The 19238-nt window shown below is 42.7% G+C and overlaps 1 protein-coding gene across 20 annotated transcripts in view; it reads right to left on the bottom strand.

Moving 5' to 3' along the window:
* ATP2B2 (ATPase plasma membrane Ca2+ transporting 2) overlaps positions 1 to 19238 on the bottom strand; it is a 393957-nt gene that overhangs the window by 151367 nt on the left and 223352 nt on the right. For all 20 annotated transcript variants that reach the window (XM_086846968.1, XM_086846971.1, XM_086846959.1 and 17 more), the window contains one exon: positions 11043 to 11530. In XM_086846968.1, coding sequence (XP_086703094.1) covers positions 11043 to 11241 — 199 coding nt within the window. In that variant the 5' untranslated portion in view covers positions 11242 to 11530. The remainder of the gene's footprint in view (positions 1 to 11042; positions 11531 to 19238) is intronic.

A 19238-nucleotide genomic window follows, 5' to 3' on the forward strand; every position in this document is an offset into this window, starting at 1 on the left:
GTAAATTTTAAAACTCCATTTGTAGAGTCCTTCAACACCGGGAGCTTGGAATCATCAGATGGACAAGGCACCAAAAATAAGCAGATTTATCATCCTAGGGCCAACTACGACTCTCACATAACAGCCTCACATAGCACTGAGTTGTTGGAAATTATAGAATTCTGATTTTTAATTAGTTGTTTTAATTAACTGCAAGTAGTGCCCACTTTTAGCCAGCATTAGTTAAGTTTCTTCACAGACTCTCGTTGGAGTAACCAAAGATACCAGGAAGATTAAGGCCTAGGGAGCTGGAGAAAAAGGTGATAAAAGAACCAAAGAATGGGGACCAAATTAGCATGAAGAGGAAAATATCAATAACCAATGGAGGACAGAATATTAATTAATGAAGAGAATCATGTCACCTACAACCAATACAAATTTATTTGCTAAAAATGCATAAATAAGTGAAAAGGTTTTGTATCAGCATTGGTGTGGAGGCTGGAATTTTGTCAGCCACTCAACTCTGGGCCAAGATTGAAGTAATGCCTCACCAACACTAAAAAGACAGCGCTGGAGAGGGTTCTTTTCCCCCATCTGGGGAGGATTTTGGTACCATCATTGCTCCTGTTTGATGTGCCTGTGCCACTGATAACCACCTACAAATTACCGCCGTGGTCCCCTCAGATGATTGTGTCTGGAGTCTGGAAAGCAAATTGTTCTGAACACTCCAGTGGGCACCCGCTCCACACCCCCAGGGAGGCAGGGTGAGCTCTGTCACACTGTCCCTGCAGTGCCCCACACACCCAAAAACTCACTGGCTTGAGAAAACAATGGAACAAAGGAGCAGCCCAGGCACTCAGCACCTCCACGGGAGAGCTGCACAAAGCCAGCAGGGAGCACACCTGGACGCTTACAGAATTTTCCAAGTTTACACCGTATTTCTGCAGGAAACGCCAGGGGGCTTTAAAGAGTTTTGAGGTTTTTTCTCTCAGCAAAAACTCAACAATTTGAGCAGTGAAAATCGCAGGTTCTGACCTGGCCAGCCTCTTTACTCTTTGGATTCATGATCACAGACAAGGAGGGATTTTCTCCAGGGTTTCTGTGGGCTAGAAGGCACCTGTAACACTACAGTTGAAGGACAGGCAGAGATTTTGGCTGCAGATGTCAAGCTGGATGACCTCTGCTGTCCATGGAAAGCCACGCAACAGCCATGACCCCACTGGCAAAGCAGAATGGTGATGAAATGCAGCTTTTCCTATTACTGTAGGATTTTTTAATGAAGGCAAAACAACTTCAGGGTGTAATTAAAAATCCAGCAAAAGCAAACTAGAAAAGAGAAAAGAGAATGGCTCAGAAAAGAAGGATCATTTCTTTAAAACTGAGCTGCTGTGCCAGGGAAAGGGCCAACACATGACTGAAGTGAGGCAAACCCAAGGAAATTCACACTGTCCCCAGCTGTCACCCAAGCTTCCAAACCGAGGCAAGCACTCGAGACTGCCCAGAAAACAGTGCAAAAAATCCAAGTGGATTAGCTATATTGTTTAAGGAAAGAATTAACTGAGGTGCCCAGACTAGTGCTAAGGTTATAACTGCACAGCTGCCCTGCAATTCCACAGCATTCCCATGTGTTTTTCTTCCCCATTAATGCTGCCACAGTCCTGAACAAACAGCATTCAGCTTGTAGCATCCAAGGAGCTGCGCCCTCACTTGCAGAGGCAAAGTGAAATCCTGCTGCAGTTCATGGAGTACTTACTGGATGCTCCCAGAAAATTCTCCTCTCTTATTCCATAACCTCCTTCAAGGGCAAGCTCACCTTTTGAAGCACACCTGTAAAGGAGTGGGCTATTCCCTCTTTTCCATCATCTCCAATGTTAATCAGAGGAAAAGAATCGTGACAGCTTTTGAAACACTCCATAAATCTGGTCGGTTTTCCTTCCCAATTCTCATTTTTTCAGACTTTTTGTATCTCAGAGGACTGTACCTACCTAAGCTGGCCTCACACTGAAACAGACTGTTCCTCTGTGCAAAGTGCTGGGGAGGAGAGATCGACACAAAATGCAAAAGGAATAATCAAAGAGCCTGTGGAAGCTCAGGTTTGTGAACCTTAGCAGAACTGACTCAGCTCACAATCCACACAGGAAAAGAGTATCTGCAGTCCCTGAAGAATTTCATTTGAAAGCAAAGAGGAAACAAGGGCTAGTAAATGCTATTGTTACAGAAATAGCAGCTACATACACCCAGCTGTTTCTATTACACAACTGAGATCCTCTGCATTTAATAGATTCCGTGGCTGCTTTGCCAAGTTCTGGACTGGCAATTAGGATGGGACATTGAAATGCATTGTTTTACCAGCTCCAAGGCAAGGACAAGGAATGGGATTTCTAATGAGCATTCAGAAAGGGTTTCTTCCTTCTTTAAAAGTTAAAAAGGAAGTTCCTATACCCAGCTGAAAGCTGTGCCAGGAAATGTCATCTATTATCTGTGAAAACAGGTTCTTTATGTCTGAGGTAATCATCAGCTTTTCAGGATGTTGGGGCGGCTGCTTTGTCCTTACACCTTGCAGGATCTCAAGCACAGTTTCCAGAACACCTACACAGACATGGGAAAAAAAACTCCTGGAGAGAGAGGAGAAATAATTTCTAGAGATACTTCGAAGGCAAGTCAGAAACTATGAGCATACCACATGAAAGGAAGTCAGCACTGAGGGAATGCAGATATGTTTGTCTTGGAAGCACATGGAGCTGACTGCCAAAAATACATATTTGGCTTTATTTTCCACTCACCTTTATAAATAACAGGCATGTCAAACACCAACCTCTGACTTCTTGGGAAACAAAAGGAAACAGTAAATTTGAACAGTCTAGATTTGAAGGGTGAGTACTAATTGCAAAAGGGAGAGGAGGCAGGAAATCATTACTGTACCTAACACTGTTCTTATCCCAGGTCCGTTGATATAAGTTATCTTTAAAAGGAAATGACCAGTTCATCATGCTAATTCCTCTTGCAGGGCTGCTGAGCTTAGACTTGCATAGTGAAGTCACTGCCTCATCTTAAGAAAAAATAAAAAAAATAAAAAAAATAGCACAATCCTCTTTCAGGAAAACACAGAAAAGCAATACTGAGTAAAAGAAAAAATTCAAACAAAATTATTGTGAGGAATGGCGCTGTCATCACCTGTCCAATCCACAGATGATCCTTACAAAGGCTTTAGCAGCAAAATTTCCCAATTTCCATGGTTCAGCTGGAAGCAGCATTACTGCTAGCACTGCCACTTGGCAAAATGTCTGGCAACACCTAACAGGGATTCAAGTAATTGTTTTATCTCTACATTTTATGGTGACACTTGAAAGGGAGCAGGTTTTTGCACCCCTGTAAGTGCCAGCTGAGACAATGAATTAAGAGCTGTGCTCTTGCAGCAGGGCCAGTCCCACCAGGACAAAACCGCTGCATGGAAACTCTTCACTTTCACAGGGCACTGACAAAATCAGGCAAAAACCCTTCTCTGTCTCTGATACTCTGCAAAGGCAAAGTTTAATTCCATCAAGGGCACACTGGCTCAATCGATTGGATTATTCATTTGGTGTAATGGACTTTGCTTTCTTCCTGCCGCCTTCTCAAAACAAGAACAAAATGAAGATAAATCAGCTCTCACTCCAGGCTGGCAGTCTATAGATATTTATGGATTTCTGAGCCCTGCAATATAACAGAAGGGAGGCATTCCCCAAGGATGTTTTCCTCTGCAGTCCTGTTACACGGGGACACACCGAGGAAAGGCTGCAGCCACCCTTCCCTTTGCCATCACTGATCCAGCTTCCAGCTTTGCCGTCCCCAGCACAGGAGCCACTTTGACACCACAGCCCGGAATGCTCCCTGTTTGATCCTCCAAGCAAAGGCCTAAATGCCATTTTCCGAGGGAGCACCACCAACGTAATCCCAGTTTGCCACTGGGACAGCTGACGTAGCTTTCATGGAATACAAAGATCACTCCCCCCCCCATCATTACACTGTGCCCATTATGCGGTAGGCCTGGCCTCATCTTTTCTCACACAATGAACGAGCTGATTATGCCAGCAAACTCAAGCCACTACTCCTAAGAGTGAGTTTACAGGTTTATCAAGTGCCCCATATAAAGGCAACACTTTCCATCACTTATTAATTCGCAGGAAAGGGTTGACTCACTGTATTGCATCACTGCATTGAGATCAAGGAGAAACTTGGGGCACAACACGTTATGGAGGAGGTTGACCCATGATGATCTCTTTGCAAAGAGGGAAAGAATAACACAGAGTTGCTGGGCCAGGTTTTCCTTTGACTTACAACACATTGTAGCTGTAATTGAGTTAACTACAATGAACAAACACTAGTCCTCTGCAGAATAGGTACAAAAAAAAAATTCACACCCATTTATTACTCTGTTCATTTAAATCTGAGGTACAAAAGCAGAATGTATGTCTGTGGTCAGTCCACCCCGCCTGCAGGTATTTAATGTCTTACAGGGAAAAGGGGATTTCAGCTTGCATGAAAATAGCCTCCTTTCTAAGTGTTGCACCTGCTGAGGTAAGATAATCATTGAGAGGGAGATGATGTCCTGGGTAATCCATAAATAAATCAGCGCTGACCCCAGAAAATCTCTGATGCTGCCTAATAGAAAAAGCAGAGGACACTCACTCACTTTCTGCCTTCCCTGGCCTTACTTTAAAGCACCGCCTGTAGCCCAGAGAGAACCTTCCTGCAAACCATTTAGGATTCTCAAAGGAGCAGGTATCTCTTTTTCTTTTTCTTTTTTAAAGCTTTATGAGGAAAATGCATCATGCAATAGCTCCCTAGTTCTCCACAAGTAACTGAACAAAGCCAAAGTAAATCAGCAAGTGGCACGACATGCAGGAACCCAGAAACAAAACGAGCAATGAAATTGGACTTATCACAGAGAAAAATCTGAGCCATTCATTTGAGATGCTTATGTTTGGGTAACCTTTGGAAGAATGTTTGCTGTTCCATTATACAAACAATGGAAATATTAGATAAGGAAAAGAAGCGCCATTGCCAAGAAAGCTCCACGCACCCCTTCCAAATCATGGAACACAGGGATGTGATTTGATGGAAATATAACATGCTGCCTGCAGCAGGAGTGTCAAATGTACAGAGCCATTCCTGCCAACCCCAGTGGGTCCCAGGAGTGCAGTTCAGGAACCCCTGGAGCAGCACATCTGCCGGGAGCTGGCCCACGGACACATCGGGACGCGGGAGCCAAATTCAACCTCCCTAAGGCCAAGCCTTACAGCTGGGCCGGGCCTGTTGTGCAGGACTGAGACAGCCCCGTGTGCCAAAGCAAACCTGCCACAAGTTATTCACACACAACCATCTCACCGCGATCCTTTCCAGCTGTTCCCAGCCCCGAAAGGCGCCCTGTGGCAATGGCGCTCCGCGTGACCCGCGACAGCGCTTCCCACAGAGCAGGGAATGAGGAAAGGGATCCAGGGCTCTTCCCTGAGGAGAGAAGGGGCAGGAGGAGTCCCTGGCTGCCAGTGGGGAGGTGCAGAAGGGAAGCCCCTGTGCACACTCTGTGCTGCCCACTCTTCCCACAGAGTCAGGGACCCCTCCGGCTCCCCCAGAGATAAAGGCAGAGAATCATGGAATTATTGGGTGGGAAAGGACCTTTAAATGTTGTCCAGTCCAACCCCTGCAGAGAGCAGGAACATCTTCAGCCAGGTCAGGTTGCTCAGAGCCTCATCCATCCTGGTGTTAAATGTTTCCAGGGGTGGGACATCCCCCACCTCTGTGAGCAGCCAGTGTTTCAGCACCCTCATTGTGTGAAATTCCCTCCGTATATCTAATCTGTCTCAACCCTCCTTCAGTTTAAATCCCTTACCCCTTCTCGTGACACAACAGCTCCTGCTAAAATGTTTTTCCCTGGTTTTCTTACAGGCCTCCTGCACGTACTGGGAGACTGCAATGGCCTTTCCCTGGGGTCTTCTCTTCCCCAGGGAGAACAAACCCAGCTGGGATACACATCAGGGGTTCTGTAACTTCGATTTCCAAATGAAGGAGCATCCAGCACCCCCTTTCTTCCCAGCCAGCCCCTCATGGAAAGAGCCAGCCCCTTTGCCAAGCACAGGTCCCTGGGAGCCTTGTTGAGGTGCTTGGGGGCAGCCAGTGCCCACTGATGGAACCACAGGAAAAAGCCAAATTATCCAAGTTCTCACCAGCTCAGCCACACTTGGCACTGCACGAACAACCAGGTGAAATATGAGTTTAAAGTTTGTCTGTGGGGTTTTTCCCACAGGAGGTAGGAAAAGGCCCTGCGAGGCCTCGGCCCTGACAATGCTGAGGGGTTTTTTTCATGGCCAGAGCTGCTTTCATTGTTCAAACCAAACCTTCCGTGTGGGGAGAACATGGACAAATAAGGGCTGGATGTGTACTTGGAGCTTGGCTGCTGGCCTGGGGGCCTGGCAAATGGGCCTGAACTGCAAGAGGTGTTTTGACATCACAAATAAGGACAAGGAATTAGGCAGAGTGGTGATCCGGAGAGAGGATGAGTGGGTCTGCTCTTACAGGGCTTTCAAGGTGCTGCTTTGAAGGTTTGCAAAGTACTTCAGCTCAACATCACAAAGAAACTCTTGAAATCTACTTTCAGAGAGCTGGCAATGTTCCTTTTAAAGAAATTGTAAAATCAGTCAGATAGTATCCATCCTAATCTTAAATATAAAATAATGTATGAAGATCTTGAACTTATAGATAATATTTAATGGTTTATACATGATCAAGTGTATTCTTTTAACAATGAAAATTATACTATCACCAATTTATTTACATTCATAGTCTATTTTGACAGTGTGTTAAAATAAAGCTCAGCCTCTGACAATCACAGAATCAGTTACTTTATATTTCTGTTTTAAACTTCTATTTGTCTGAATCAAGTATTTTTCTTTCCCAATTTCCTTTCCAGATTCTTCACATCTCTGTAGCTGATTGAACACTGTGGTGCACCTGACTGCAATTCCGTGTAAACCAGCAAGAGCAGCTTCCAAACAGACTATTAAGTTATTAAAGGTGCATTTTTATAGAAGCGAGTGTGAGGAACCAAAACTAACGACTATTAAAAACAGCTGGTTAATTTTGTTGCATTCAATCTTTCTTCATCTTTTACCTCATCGTTAAAATTGTGAAAGGCTTTTTAGATTGCAATAATGAAAAATAAACACACCTCCACAGCTAGCCTAATTGATTCTCAGGCTGTATCCCCCACACGACAAACATGCATTTGAAGAGAGAAAACTTCTCTGGTAGCTCAACTAAGGGCAGTTGTGATGATTAAAAAGTCAGCTTCTACAGCAGAAATATTATCAGTTAACTGCTAATTGATATTGTGTCTTTCCATAAAACCTTTCCATGGTATCCTGAGACCTACAGCCAGGAAAAAAAACCCACAAAACAAAGCTGAAATGTTCTTCCCCAGTGCACTCCACCAGCCCATTTCTAGAACCTTAACCAGTTCTGTATCCACTAAATACCAACAAGAAAACTTCTGTAGTGCTGTAACGTCATCACCGACATGAAACACCTTCTGGATCGTCTGCTTGGGGTGTGGTTGCAGAGATATCACTGTGGAAAGGTTCTTCCTTCATATAAAAATTAAAAAAGCTTCACTATACTGTGGTGGGACACAGGTCCAAGGCTGCCAGAGCTCCAGGAACCTTTGGACACTGCTCCCAGGGATGCACAGGGTGGGATTGTTGGGGTGTCTGTGCAAGACCAGGGGTTGATCCTTGTGGATCCCTTCCCATTCAGGGTATTCCATCATTCTACAAGCAGTGAATTCTTCACTTTTCATATGCACTGGAAATTACAGCAGGGAATTGGTAATAAAATACCGAGTATTTTAAGCAAGAGATCAGGACAGTTAATTCACTGACATACTCCTATAAGAAATAAACATTTTTATAAGGGAAAGTAGATGAAAAAGTTGCTGTAAATTGGTGGGTACTATATAAAATTGTGGAGAGAGTGGATTCTAGTCTCATTTGGTATTCATCCAACTAACTCATCCCATTTTACCAGCTGTCCTTTATAAGGTATCACTGATGCTCCAGTGGGCCTCAGAGACTCCAATTGCATGGAAAATTATACAACTGTCAGCACAGCTCTGCCCAAGGGGGGCTTCAGCATTGTTTTGCAAAGTGACAGGGCTAGACCCTGCCTATATGTGGTATTTCTGGGATAAGGAAAGTGAAACTAACCTGAACGTAAATATTTTTAAAGCAAATTCTAGTTGACACATATGTGTAATTTTTTTTATAAATTATTTCCATAGATTTTGGGGAGGTTCTTTTTATGAGCACTTAAATGGGAGCTTTTCATTAGAATATAATCACTTTAAGGCAGGAAATCCCTCAGGCATAACTGAGAGCTGGGATCTCCACTGCATCTATAGCTAAAGGAGCAATCAAAGAAAATTTAAAGGAGAGACTGAAGTCTCAAAACCCATAATAATGTTATTAGATCATTCAGCATGCAAATATTATTCTACTCAACATTCAGCAGACCTCCCCAGCTCCACGCTGAATTGAGACAGGAGTTCACTGGGAAATGAACCTCACACCAGTGTCAATGACATCTGAGTTACAAATGTGACATCTTAACTTGAGAAGTTCAAGGCCTTTAAAACAGTTTCAAAAAGCACTTGTAAGTGTGATTGATCCTACCAATCCATAGGTGGGACATCAAATACTAACATGGGAAATTAACTGAGTCAGCTCTGAGCTCATGAATACTTCTTACTTTCTGACTAAACCAGAAAATTCTGGTTAGGCCACGTTTTACTAAATTATCATCCCTGCTGCCAGGAAACCTTTCTTTCCTCTGCTCTGGTAACTGTTTCAGCCTTATCCCATAAAATTACAAGGATTTTATGAAGATAAATTCTGGAAGAGCTTACAAGACAGGGAAGAACCAAGTTGTACAGGTCCTTTTCACTGTGCCACAGTCACTCAGGACTCCTGCTCAGCCATTTGGTTACTTCAAAGAAGTGTCCTGCAGTAATTTTTATTTCATATTCCCCATAAAACCATGTGAGATGTGCAACACACCGAAGTATGAAAAACAGAGGAAGTTCAGTGAACTGTGCTTCACCAAAAATGATGTCTGGTTGGAAAAAGTGATTTTCAGGCACTGTTCCAAATTGTGTTTTTTCATAAAGGCATTCAATGAGGAATCCACAATGTGCTGCGGATACCAAAAGATAAAACTAAGTATGTCAATAATTAATTTGCAAATCATGTCTGGCTGATGTTAGAATTCCATTTCCACGTAGGAAATTATTATGTTTCTTTTCTTTAAGAATAGTCATGTCTTCAAGAATATCCTCTTCACTGAGCTTGGAATCAAGAAAAACAATGGTTTGGGACTCAGAACTAAGTATGAGCTTATATTTGCCATAAGCATTTAAAGTTTCTCATTATGAACACCTTCTCTCCAGTAAAAATTTCCGGAGTTTGACAAGACATATTTCAGAGAACTTTTCCAAGCAAAACAATTAAAAATGAGATGTAAGCTTCATGTGACTGGGAATTCCTATTATGTGATCTACTTGAAAATTAAAACCCAGCGGAGCCTTGACGATTCCAAGGCTATGCTGATTGCCATTTGAAGCTGGAAAGGTTTTTCCCTAATGCACAAGTGATGAAGTGCACGTAATGCTTGGAGGAAAGTTACCTTATCTGCAGTATCAGATATAGATTACTGCTGGAGTCAGCGTGCCACGCTGCTGGATCCATACGCTCTGTTCCAGTATGAGGAATTGAGTTTCCCTGATGTCATAAATGGAACACATAATGCAATTAACATTTCCTTTGAAGTTCACATTGACCAGGTAGCCACTAGAATGAGCTGGCAAAAGTTGACTGAAGTCACCGCCATGAAATCGGCTCAGACAGAGATGTCAGCTCTGACTTTCTGCAAACGTGGAATTCTTGAAGCTGAGACATTGATGGCTGCTCCTTTGGGACCCCTCAGCTAGGGTAATTTATGGTATCACACTACAATTGACATGTTTATGATCACACCAATAATTCCAGACTTTGAGGCATTTAAGCACTGGAGGTAACTAAATGATTAATTTTAGAAAGAAGAGAATGGAACAAAGCCAAGACTTCTATCTTCTTGAAAAAGAAAAGAACTTAAAATGAACATCTTGGCTACTTTACAAGACTGCAGAAATATAGACTGAAAGACTGTGTAATTTCCAAAAGTGTTAATACTCCTTGGAGATGAAAATACAGTGACAAAAATAGAATTCTTAGAATGAAACAGAATTTTACGTGCACTTAAAGAGAAAGAAAATTGTATGAGGAGAGGGAGACATTGCACCACTGTCAATGCTTTATGGGGAGATATATTTGGTTTGAGCATTGAAAACCAGACTGATAGATGATCAGGTAGAAGTCGCTAAAAACACTTAGGAAAATAGATGGTGGAAAGTTATGATTGGCATTATTAAACGTAAGAAAGTAAGGAGATTAATTTTGCACACAACAGAAGTGCAACTAATAAAAACATCGATACAATCACAGGCTGATGATTTAAGCAAAATTACCTATGGTAATATAATAAGTGAAGATTAGTAACCTATATGTAAATATAAAAATAAATCTTGATCTACACAGGAACATAATGTGCATCTCAAAACGTCATTTCATACTCTCAAGATGTCCAAATACCTAAAAGCTGTTTTGAAGCAACTATTTTGCTTCTTCCGATCCCCAGGAGCACAAAGATTCAAATCCCTTTGCAATGCCTAAGACACGTGCTGATTATTTGTGTCATTTTAAGGAAGAATTAATGCATTTAGCTGTTAAAACAAGAAGCATTCCTTTCACTCCCATGCCAGCTTTAGCTATAGCTGGGTTGGTTTACCTTCTTTCTTAGAAGACTCTTGTTTTTTATTGTTGGGAATAATGGCAGCACCATGAGAATTCTGTTCAGGTTGGAATCAAAACCTCTCTTTTCACTGTCTGGAGAGCATTTACACAAAGTCCCCTAACTCAAGTGGAGCGAGGGGCACTTACCTTCTGTTGGTGATGTCTTCAGATGTCTGCAGAGCCCCTCTGTTTCCCCATAAGTCTCTTTAATTTTTACTACTGCTTCTGTCCCTCGGAGTTCCATGAGGGAGCGCAGTTCCTGCAGTGTGCACCCAAACTCTCCTGCATGGTTGGCCTCATTTCTTTGGTTCTTGGAATAAAAATCGCTATTTGTCATGTCACCCATCGTGGCTGGTTATATTGCTCCACTCGTTGTAGCTGATACAATCTTAAAACTGTTTAAAAACCGAAGGAGAGGAATCTCGAATTCCAAGCGGAGAAATTAAAAAGAATCCCGCGTGTGTCCGGCGAGCGAGGTGGAGGATGCCTCTGGCGTGGAGGGTGTCCCTGACTGGCTGGATGGAGCTCACAGAACGGCTGCTCTCAAGGCTGCAGACCAGCTCCACTCCATTCACCATTTCCCATTATGTTGCACCCAAGCTGTAGAATCTACATGGTCATTTCTTCCTCTGGACCTTTGGGAGCAAGCAGAAAGGAGTCATTAGAAGGCGGGACGGGTGGGGATGTCAAGCAGCACCACGGTGGGGTGTCCTGGAGATGCTGCAGGTAGCAGCATCCACCCCAGGATAACACCGGCTCTGCCGTAGATAAAGCTTCCCTCGGCTCGGGCACCAATGGCAGCGCCGCTCGAGTCCCAAGAGCAGCGGCTAAATGAGATGAGTCATGAATATTAATTAGTGAGTGATTAGCCCGGCGTGCAGGACGCAGCCCCGGTACGTGCTCTGCCCCATACAGCCACCCCCGGCTGTCCTCTGAGCAGAACAAAGGCTCCCCGATAAGGCTCCCGGGTTAAAAACGGGTTAAACACTACCAGCCTTCATCACGGGTTAAAGCAAAACTGGGTTTTAGCACAAGGGCCTTGAAACTTCGGGGGAAACTACAGAGACAGCGTCACAAATGCAGAATATATTTAAATACATGACATCTTGCAGCCTTGCCTTGTGCACGAGTGAGCAGAGCGTGAATGCGGTGGGATGGATGTCTGGCTGGGCAGAGTCTGTATGAGGAGTCCTTTCCCCTGAGCCCAGTCACCAGCAGGCACAGACACACACAGCATGCTGCTGGGCTCTCTTTTTTCATTTCTTTTCCTCTTTTTTTGTTTTTTTATTTGCTTTTTCATGTGCAGTGTCCCATTCGACCATCTGGGAGACAGTTGATTACTTGCTAAAGCCAGCCTTTAAAACCTGTTTCCCCTTCCCATATTCTAATGAAGTGGGTTTAAACACTGCTGAAACCAGCTATTATATTTGGCACGCAGAGTTTTAACAGAGATTAAAGGTTTCTTTTTTGCCTCAAGCGGGTTAGTGCGAGTGCACTGTCTAATCTAGAGGTCTCAGAATCGTTTTCATAATAAAAAAGATCTTTCAAAGGGCACCCCAGCAGCCTAATGACTGACCAACCTGTCACAGGCAAAGGGCACACGTTGAACCTTCGAGGCACAGCAATCCCCAGTGGAAATGATACATAAATGCCCAGATAAAGCACATCAAGAGGAGCCCGATGCTTTTCAAGTCCCAGTTTTGTATTTGCACAATAATTTTAATCCCCCACCCAGCTCCAGTTGGCATAACAGGCAGGGTTTGCTATTCCCACTCTCTGAGGACATTGCCACTGCTCTGCAGTGACAAAGACCAGGCCTGTGTGAGCACTAATTTGGAGTTACCTTGTTCAATTAACAAAACTGAACCTCTACCAGCCCTCTCCTTTACAGCTTCAAACCTCAACATTCCTTTGATTTCTGTGGAGGGAAAAAAAAAAATTTAAAAATAAATAAATAAATAAATAAATAAATAAATAAAATTATTAAATTAAATATCTAAAGAAGGAAGTTCAAGTTTCACTATGATATTACAGACCAAAATTTAAATACCAGCCAGCTTCTACACATTTCTTCCACCCATCCTATTTACTGATCTATCTTCTAGTGCTAAGAACTTCTGCCACCCTCAAGTTCACGTATTGCTTTTCACATTCACGAGACGGGAATTTCAGCACAAAATGTTTTTACAGCCAACAACAAAGAGAAACCAGAAGCAGCAGTTGAAAAGGGCCTTTACTTGCCAAGCAATAGCCAAGCAGGAGATGCTGAAGCACGCTCAGCTCTCCGTGCCTGCATCCTGGGCCCTGCTCTGCCTCAATCCATCCCCAGGTAATCCCCTACATACAGCAGGAAGAAAAGGCCTTACTCACACTATTGCCTTGACTGTTTGTAAACAGGATGGATCAGTATTCCAAACAGAAATAGCATCAGCCTGCAGCATTATTTGGGAAAAAAAAAAAATTGCAGGCCAGAAATGTCACAGATGCCCAGTCAAACAGGCTTCATCCCAGGAGGCAGCGAATCGCCAGGGCTCCTCCTTCCTACCAGCAGCATCCCAGGCTCTGCCTGCTGTCAGCCACAGCAAAATGCAGGCTGAGATCTGATTGTCAGAAAGACTCTGAGGCCACAGGAATAATAACAAAGAGCTGAAATAGCAGGCTGCTTTTTACTTCCAGCAGCTAAAAAAAAAAATAAATTCTGTTCCTAAGTGCAGTTCGGGGTTTTGAAAGTTGGCATCTCAAACAGCCATGATTTTAAGAAAAAAGAAGACAGAAAAAACATTGCTCTAATAAAAAAAATCTTTTTAAACAATGCTCCAAAATAATAAAACTGTTCTTAAACTGTCCCATAATACCACAGAGAAAAGACAATTTTGAGTGTTTTCTGAAGAGAACCATCTACCAATTTAATTTCTGATGTAAAGGGTACTAAACACAGCATCAAAGACATTTTCTCCATGATCTTTCTGTGGAATGTGTCCACTCTTCTCAATCAAAGCATGTCTTTATGCACTAACACTATGAATTAATATATTTTCTTCTTTTCTTAGAAATTCATTGTCATTTGTCAGCCACTGCGAGACAGTGCTGTTGCTTTTCAGCATGAGTCATTTGCCTGCTTAATTTTTAATTTCACCTCCGATTAAATATTAACCAATAAACACCAAATATGAAGTTTACACTTCTCCAGAGCTTCAGAACCAAACCAGTGGCAGCCTGTGCTGCTCATGACTCACCTAACACCAGGGAAACACCGCCTCACGTTCCTGAGGGGCGGATGGCGAAAGGCAGCGGGACCGGAGCGTGACTGACATCATTCCCTGCTAATGCAGCTCCCTAATCCCGTGGAACTGGACACTCAGGCTCTGTTCCATCCCAGAATCTCTCCTAGCAAAAGCCTGGCCAGGCTGGCAGGACTGACACCTCGCCCCTCCTAAGTGGTGAATATTGAATATTTCTTCACCAAAAGCTGAGGAATAGAAAAGTTGTGGCTGGCACGTGGCGGGGATTTGCATCTCCAAAATACATCCAATTACCACACGTGGGGAAAATTAAGTTATTGTATTACCATTATTACAGTGGGTTTGGGTGAGGTTTTTTTGTTTGCTGTTTTTTTGGGTGGAGGTGAGGGAAAGGACTATTTTACAACAGAACTCACAATATTGAGATTTTCCAGATGTAGATATGTCCTACACAAACTACCAAGAAATCCTGATGAAGGGAGGCGATACTGGCAAGTTTTTCAATCAAAAACATCCAATAGCACAACGACACAATAAATAAAGTGAACTGAATTTCATGCTCTGGGTGCTGCTTTCACTGCTCTATCCCTGGTGGGCTTCAGTGGGTTTAATTCATAACCAAAGGCTTCCTGGAACATAGAGAGGCACCACCCCCAAGCCCTGAGAGCACAGCTTTCCACTCCATGCCAGAACAGGGTCACCTCCTCCTCCAAGAGGCAGATTTGGTCTCATCACTCCCTGTGAGAGTAACTCAGAGGGAAAACGTCCCTTCTCAGACATGTTCAACAAAAGAGAAATAGAAACTTCAGTAAATGAATTTCACACACAGCGTGAGTTGGTTTTCCCAGATGAAAGCAGTCACTTTTAAGGAAAGTTATTTGGTTTTACTTATTCTTCCCAATGCTTCTGAAAGTAGAAAACTGAGTAAAAGAAGTCCCAAAGTGCATTTTGAAAACAGGAGATTGCTGTGGAGCAGAGATTTTTATCACAGCCCACCTGGGTACAACTCAGGTAACAAAAGATTTCATACACAGAACACCTGAGGACAACACCACCCTTATTTTCCTCATTAATAAGTCAGAATATCAGTCTGTACCTCGGTCTGGAATCTTGTCAGAGATGGATTTTGTTGGAATTTGTTGCACAAATGCAATATAAACTTGAGCTGGCTGTTTGGTTGGGGTTTTTTGGGTTTTTTTTTCCAGAGTTGCTGTGTCTGGGGGAAGAGGCTTCCAGTCCTGTAGAGCCCAAGTCAAATATTTTTCATCTCCTAGCTGCTTAGAGGAAATGCATGCCAATTAAAACAAAAGCAATTTGGATGAGCTAACTGCAGGCCTGCTGGGAAAACTATTCTTTGATTTCCCTAATCAGGAAAAGTCTCATCTTGGAAGCTTGTAAATATTTTCACAGTGTGTTAGAATGTAGATATCATCCCCAAGTATTCTGACATCTGATTTCTTTCAGGCTTCTGCTGGCAGGAGAGTTAACAGCAGTGTAATGAAGCAGATTTCACCAGAGCAGAATCCCAAGACTTGCATTTCACAGTCCTTAAAGTCTGGACAAATAATGGATCCATGATGAGTCAAAAAAAAAAAAAAAAAAAAATTAAAAGAGGATATATTCTTAATCTGACTGCTTCCTCTAAAGTGTCACCTGAGGTTATGGCAACTCTGATTTCACAGTTTGCTGGTGGAGGAACTGCTTGAACTACAGGTTAAAGGGAGGTTCCCTCTCAGCCAGGACAGAGATCAAGGTGCAGGCTCTGCTCACTCCTCGTGCAGCTGGAAGCTGGCACGCCCAGCTGGGCTCTCCAGGAATTAAACTCAGGGAATTAGCATTTCCCACCCTTCCATAGGGAGCGTTCCTGCCCCACTTGGACTTCACTTGGCTGTAGATAAAATCCAGCTGAGCCCTATAGAGAAACCCCAAATAAGGGGGAGAGAGCAGTGGAGTGTCACGTTTTAGTGAGTACAAGGTGCATAACCAGATCCATCTGATAGCCTTCCTACACAGAGCAGGACTGGAAGCAGATTTAAGGGAATTGTCCCTCGAGTCTGAGCAAAACCAGCTGAGATGTCTGAGACTACAGTTCCTTGAGCTCCTGAGAGCAGCAGGGTAACAACTGATTGCAGAGGATGAAAACCTCACAGCAGAGCTCTGCAAGAAGGAAAGGAAGGAAAGATGAGGAGGAAAACCATAGCCTGCCCTGTAGAGGCCTCCAGAGATGTGAAATAAATCAAGTGTGACCCAGCTGTGGCATCTTTGTATGGCAAAGCCAAAATGTCCATCCATTTGTGAACACAATCTTCATGAAGGAGAATGAGGAATGGATTCTAGATCCAGCAACCAAGAAAGATGACTAAATGAATCCAACAATGCCTAAACTCACACTCTCTTAAGGAAACCAAACCCCACATGGACTTTGAAGCTCAGTTATCAGGAATGCACAAGATGCAGATGAACTAAAGAAAAACACCATCTGAATAAAAGCCTTGGCACCTTACAAAGTGTGAAATTTCTGTTTAATACCAGGAAGCCATGAGTAGATAAAGAAAGAGAAACTGAACTTTGTCGCAAAAGTGTTCTCTGAAAATATTTCTGACTTCACCCCTACATTTCTTCACTAATTTCAAGTTGCCTCAAGTTAATCTGTCCACCTGTAAAGAAGCTGTGGCTGCCCCTGGATCCCTGGAAGTGCTCAAGGCCAGGCTGGATGGGGCTTGGAGCAGCCTGGGACAGTGGAAGGTGTCCCTGCCCATGGAAGGAGCTGGAATAAAATGGTCATTAGGGTTTGGTTTCCAACCCAAACCAGTCTGTGATTCTGTGATAATCCATTCATGATGAGACATTCATTCAGTTGTTGTCTTCAGACAGAAATATATTCCCCCTGATAATAGGATGACATTAAGACAATTAAAGTATTATTTTAAAATATTACAAAATGAAAACATTAAGAAAAAAAAAAAAACAACACAGACAACTACCTGTTATAATCCCTTAACAACTGTTTCTGTCTTTCAGCATGAACCTGAGCCTCCAGTCAGTGCCAGTCCTGTTATCAGGTAGGATAAATAAAAAGGATTCCATGCCTCCTGTAGAAACTGTTGAATATTTTAAGGCAACGAAAGGCTTGTCACAGAAGAAATTTTTATTAAAGGGACACAAAACATTATTAATTTCAGTTCTACAATAAGCATATTTACTAAGGACTTCTGCTAAACAGAACCTTGCACAAATTGGCTGATTTTTCTTTTTCCCGTGTTGTACTAGTGTAATGGGGGGAACTGAGAGTTGTGAATTAAAGTACCTCCAGCCCCTGCTGCAGTGCACAGTTATTCACTCTACATTTGATCCCAAGCCTTTCCTCTGCTCTTCGTGGAAATGGCTCCAGCAAAGCCAAATGAACTCCTGACAGCAACAAAACTGCTTTAAAGGAATCAATTCAGGCCCATTAAATAATGAAATGACTCCATCAGAGACTCGTGGGGGACTGCAGCGTGTCCTGCAGATGAAACCCTTCCTCCCCTGATGCCAGCTCCTCACTCTGCCTGCAGAGACAGGATCTGCCATGAAAAAGAGATTTTTCCAGCAAAGGCTGTCCCAGACACCAGTTTTCAGAACTCTCACACCCTCCTGCTGCTGCAAACATGAATTTATTATGTTTTGCTTCCAGTGCTCAAATGAAAGGTTATTTTTCATCAGCCATTTATGGTCTCAAGGCTCCAATCCCCCACTGCAAAGCAGGTTTGGGGTTTCTTTCATTCACTGCCTACCTACACCCCACATATTCCCACTCTTTGGGAATGTACTCCTGGCACTGAAAAGACCCATTCTTACACCTCTATAAGCTTTAGAAAATTCATGTTTTCATGTAGAATTGATTTTATACAGCACAGTTGTTGCAAGGAGTGCCAACTTCCAAACTGTGTTATCAATTTAATCAAAAACACAGCTGGGAAAAACACCTAAGGATATTCAGACTTCAGACACTCAGCATTAAATAAAGCAGATGTGAAAAAAAAAAAAAATAAATTCTAAATTAAGTGCTCTAAAAGCAGTAGGTGATCAGGTAAGGAACATATCCCAGCACAGATTCCTGCAGCACTTCCAGAGTGGGGAGAAGCCCTTTGTTATAGCAGAAAACACCCAAAAGATGTGCTACAGTGATGCTAAATCACAGATGTTAGAGAGCAGCTCCCCACCATCATCTTCAGGGCAAAATATTCAAAATTTCTTCCTTGGGCTGAGGTGCCTTTCTTTTTTCCCCCCAGAATTATAGTTCTGTCCAGCCATTACAGTTTTGACCCAGAGAACAAGGATGAAAAATCCTATAAAAGAAAAGAGCCCAAACTCACCAGGCAACAATTCAGATATTTTCTTTACTTTGCTTCACTTAAAGCAAATTATTGGCACTAAAAAGATGAAGCAATCTACATTTGTCCTTCATCTCTGTGTTTTACAGAGCACCAGATTTCTTAAATCGAGAATTTGAGTTACCATGTGACCTTTAGCTGATTATCAGCTTGGTGCACACAATTTCAGGGAGTTCCAGGAGTCTGTGTGCTTAAAATACCTGATTAGATCTCATTTTATCAGAAAATTCTCCAGAACATCTTCCAAGCAATAGATTTTCCAGCTCTTTCCAACAAATAGGATCTGAGGCTGGGCAGAGACTGATTAAAGCTGACAGTCCTGCTCCATCCCACCTAAAATTTTTGGGCTTTTGTTCACTCTCTGCTAAGAATGGACACTGAGTTCGGTTCCTAATTATTACTTTTCTTAGTCCATTACCAATAATTTCATGATAAAAATATTAAATGGCCTCTCTAATCTTCATACCTTGAGACTAACCCAAATATTTAATACTTTGGTAGAAATTGCCATTTCTCCTGATTGGTCACATCCATCTTGACCTCTTTTCACATTCCTTTCTCAGATTTTTTAAACAATATTTTATTGTATAGGCACTTTCAATCCTAAAAATTGAGATTAATGGAGAAAATGTTACCTATATCTGAACCACCTATCAGGCTTTTAATCAATAAGCTGCAATTTCATTTCCTGATTCCTCTGCCACAGCCCTCTCTGCTCCCAGCTCTGC

This window comes from Cyanistes caeruleus, chromosome 11, assembly GCF_971803275.1.
Source record: "Cyanistes caeruleus chromosome 11, bCyaCae1.hap1.1, whole genome shotgun sequence".
NCBI lineage: Eukaryota > Metazoa > Chordata > Aves > Passeriformes > Paridae > Cyanistes > Cyanistes caeruleus.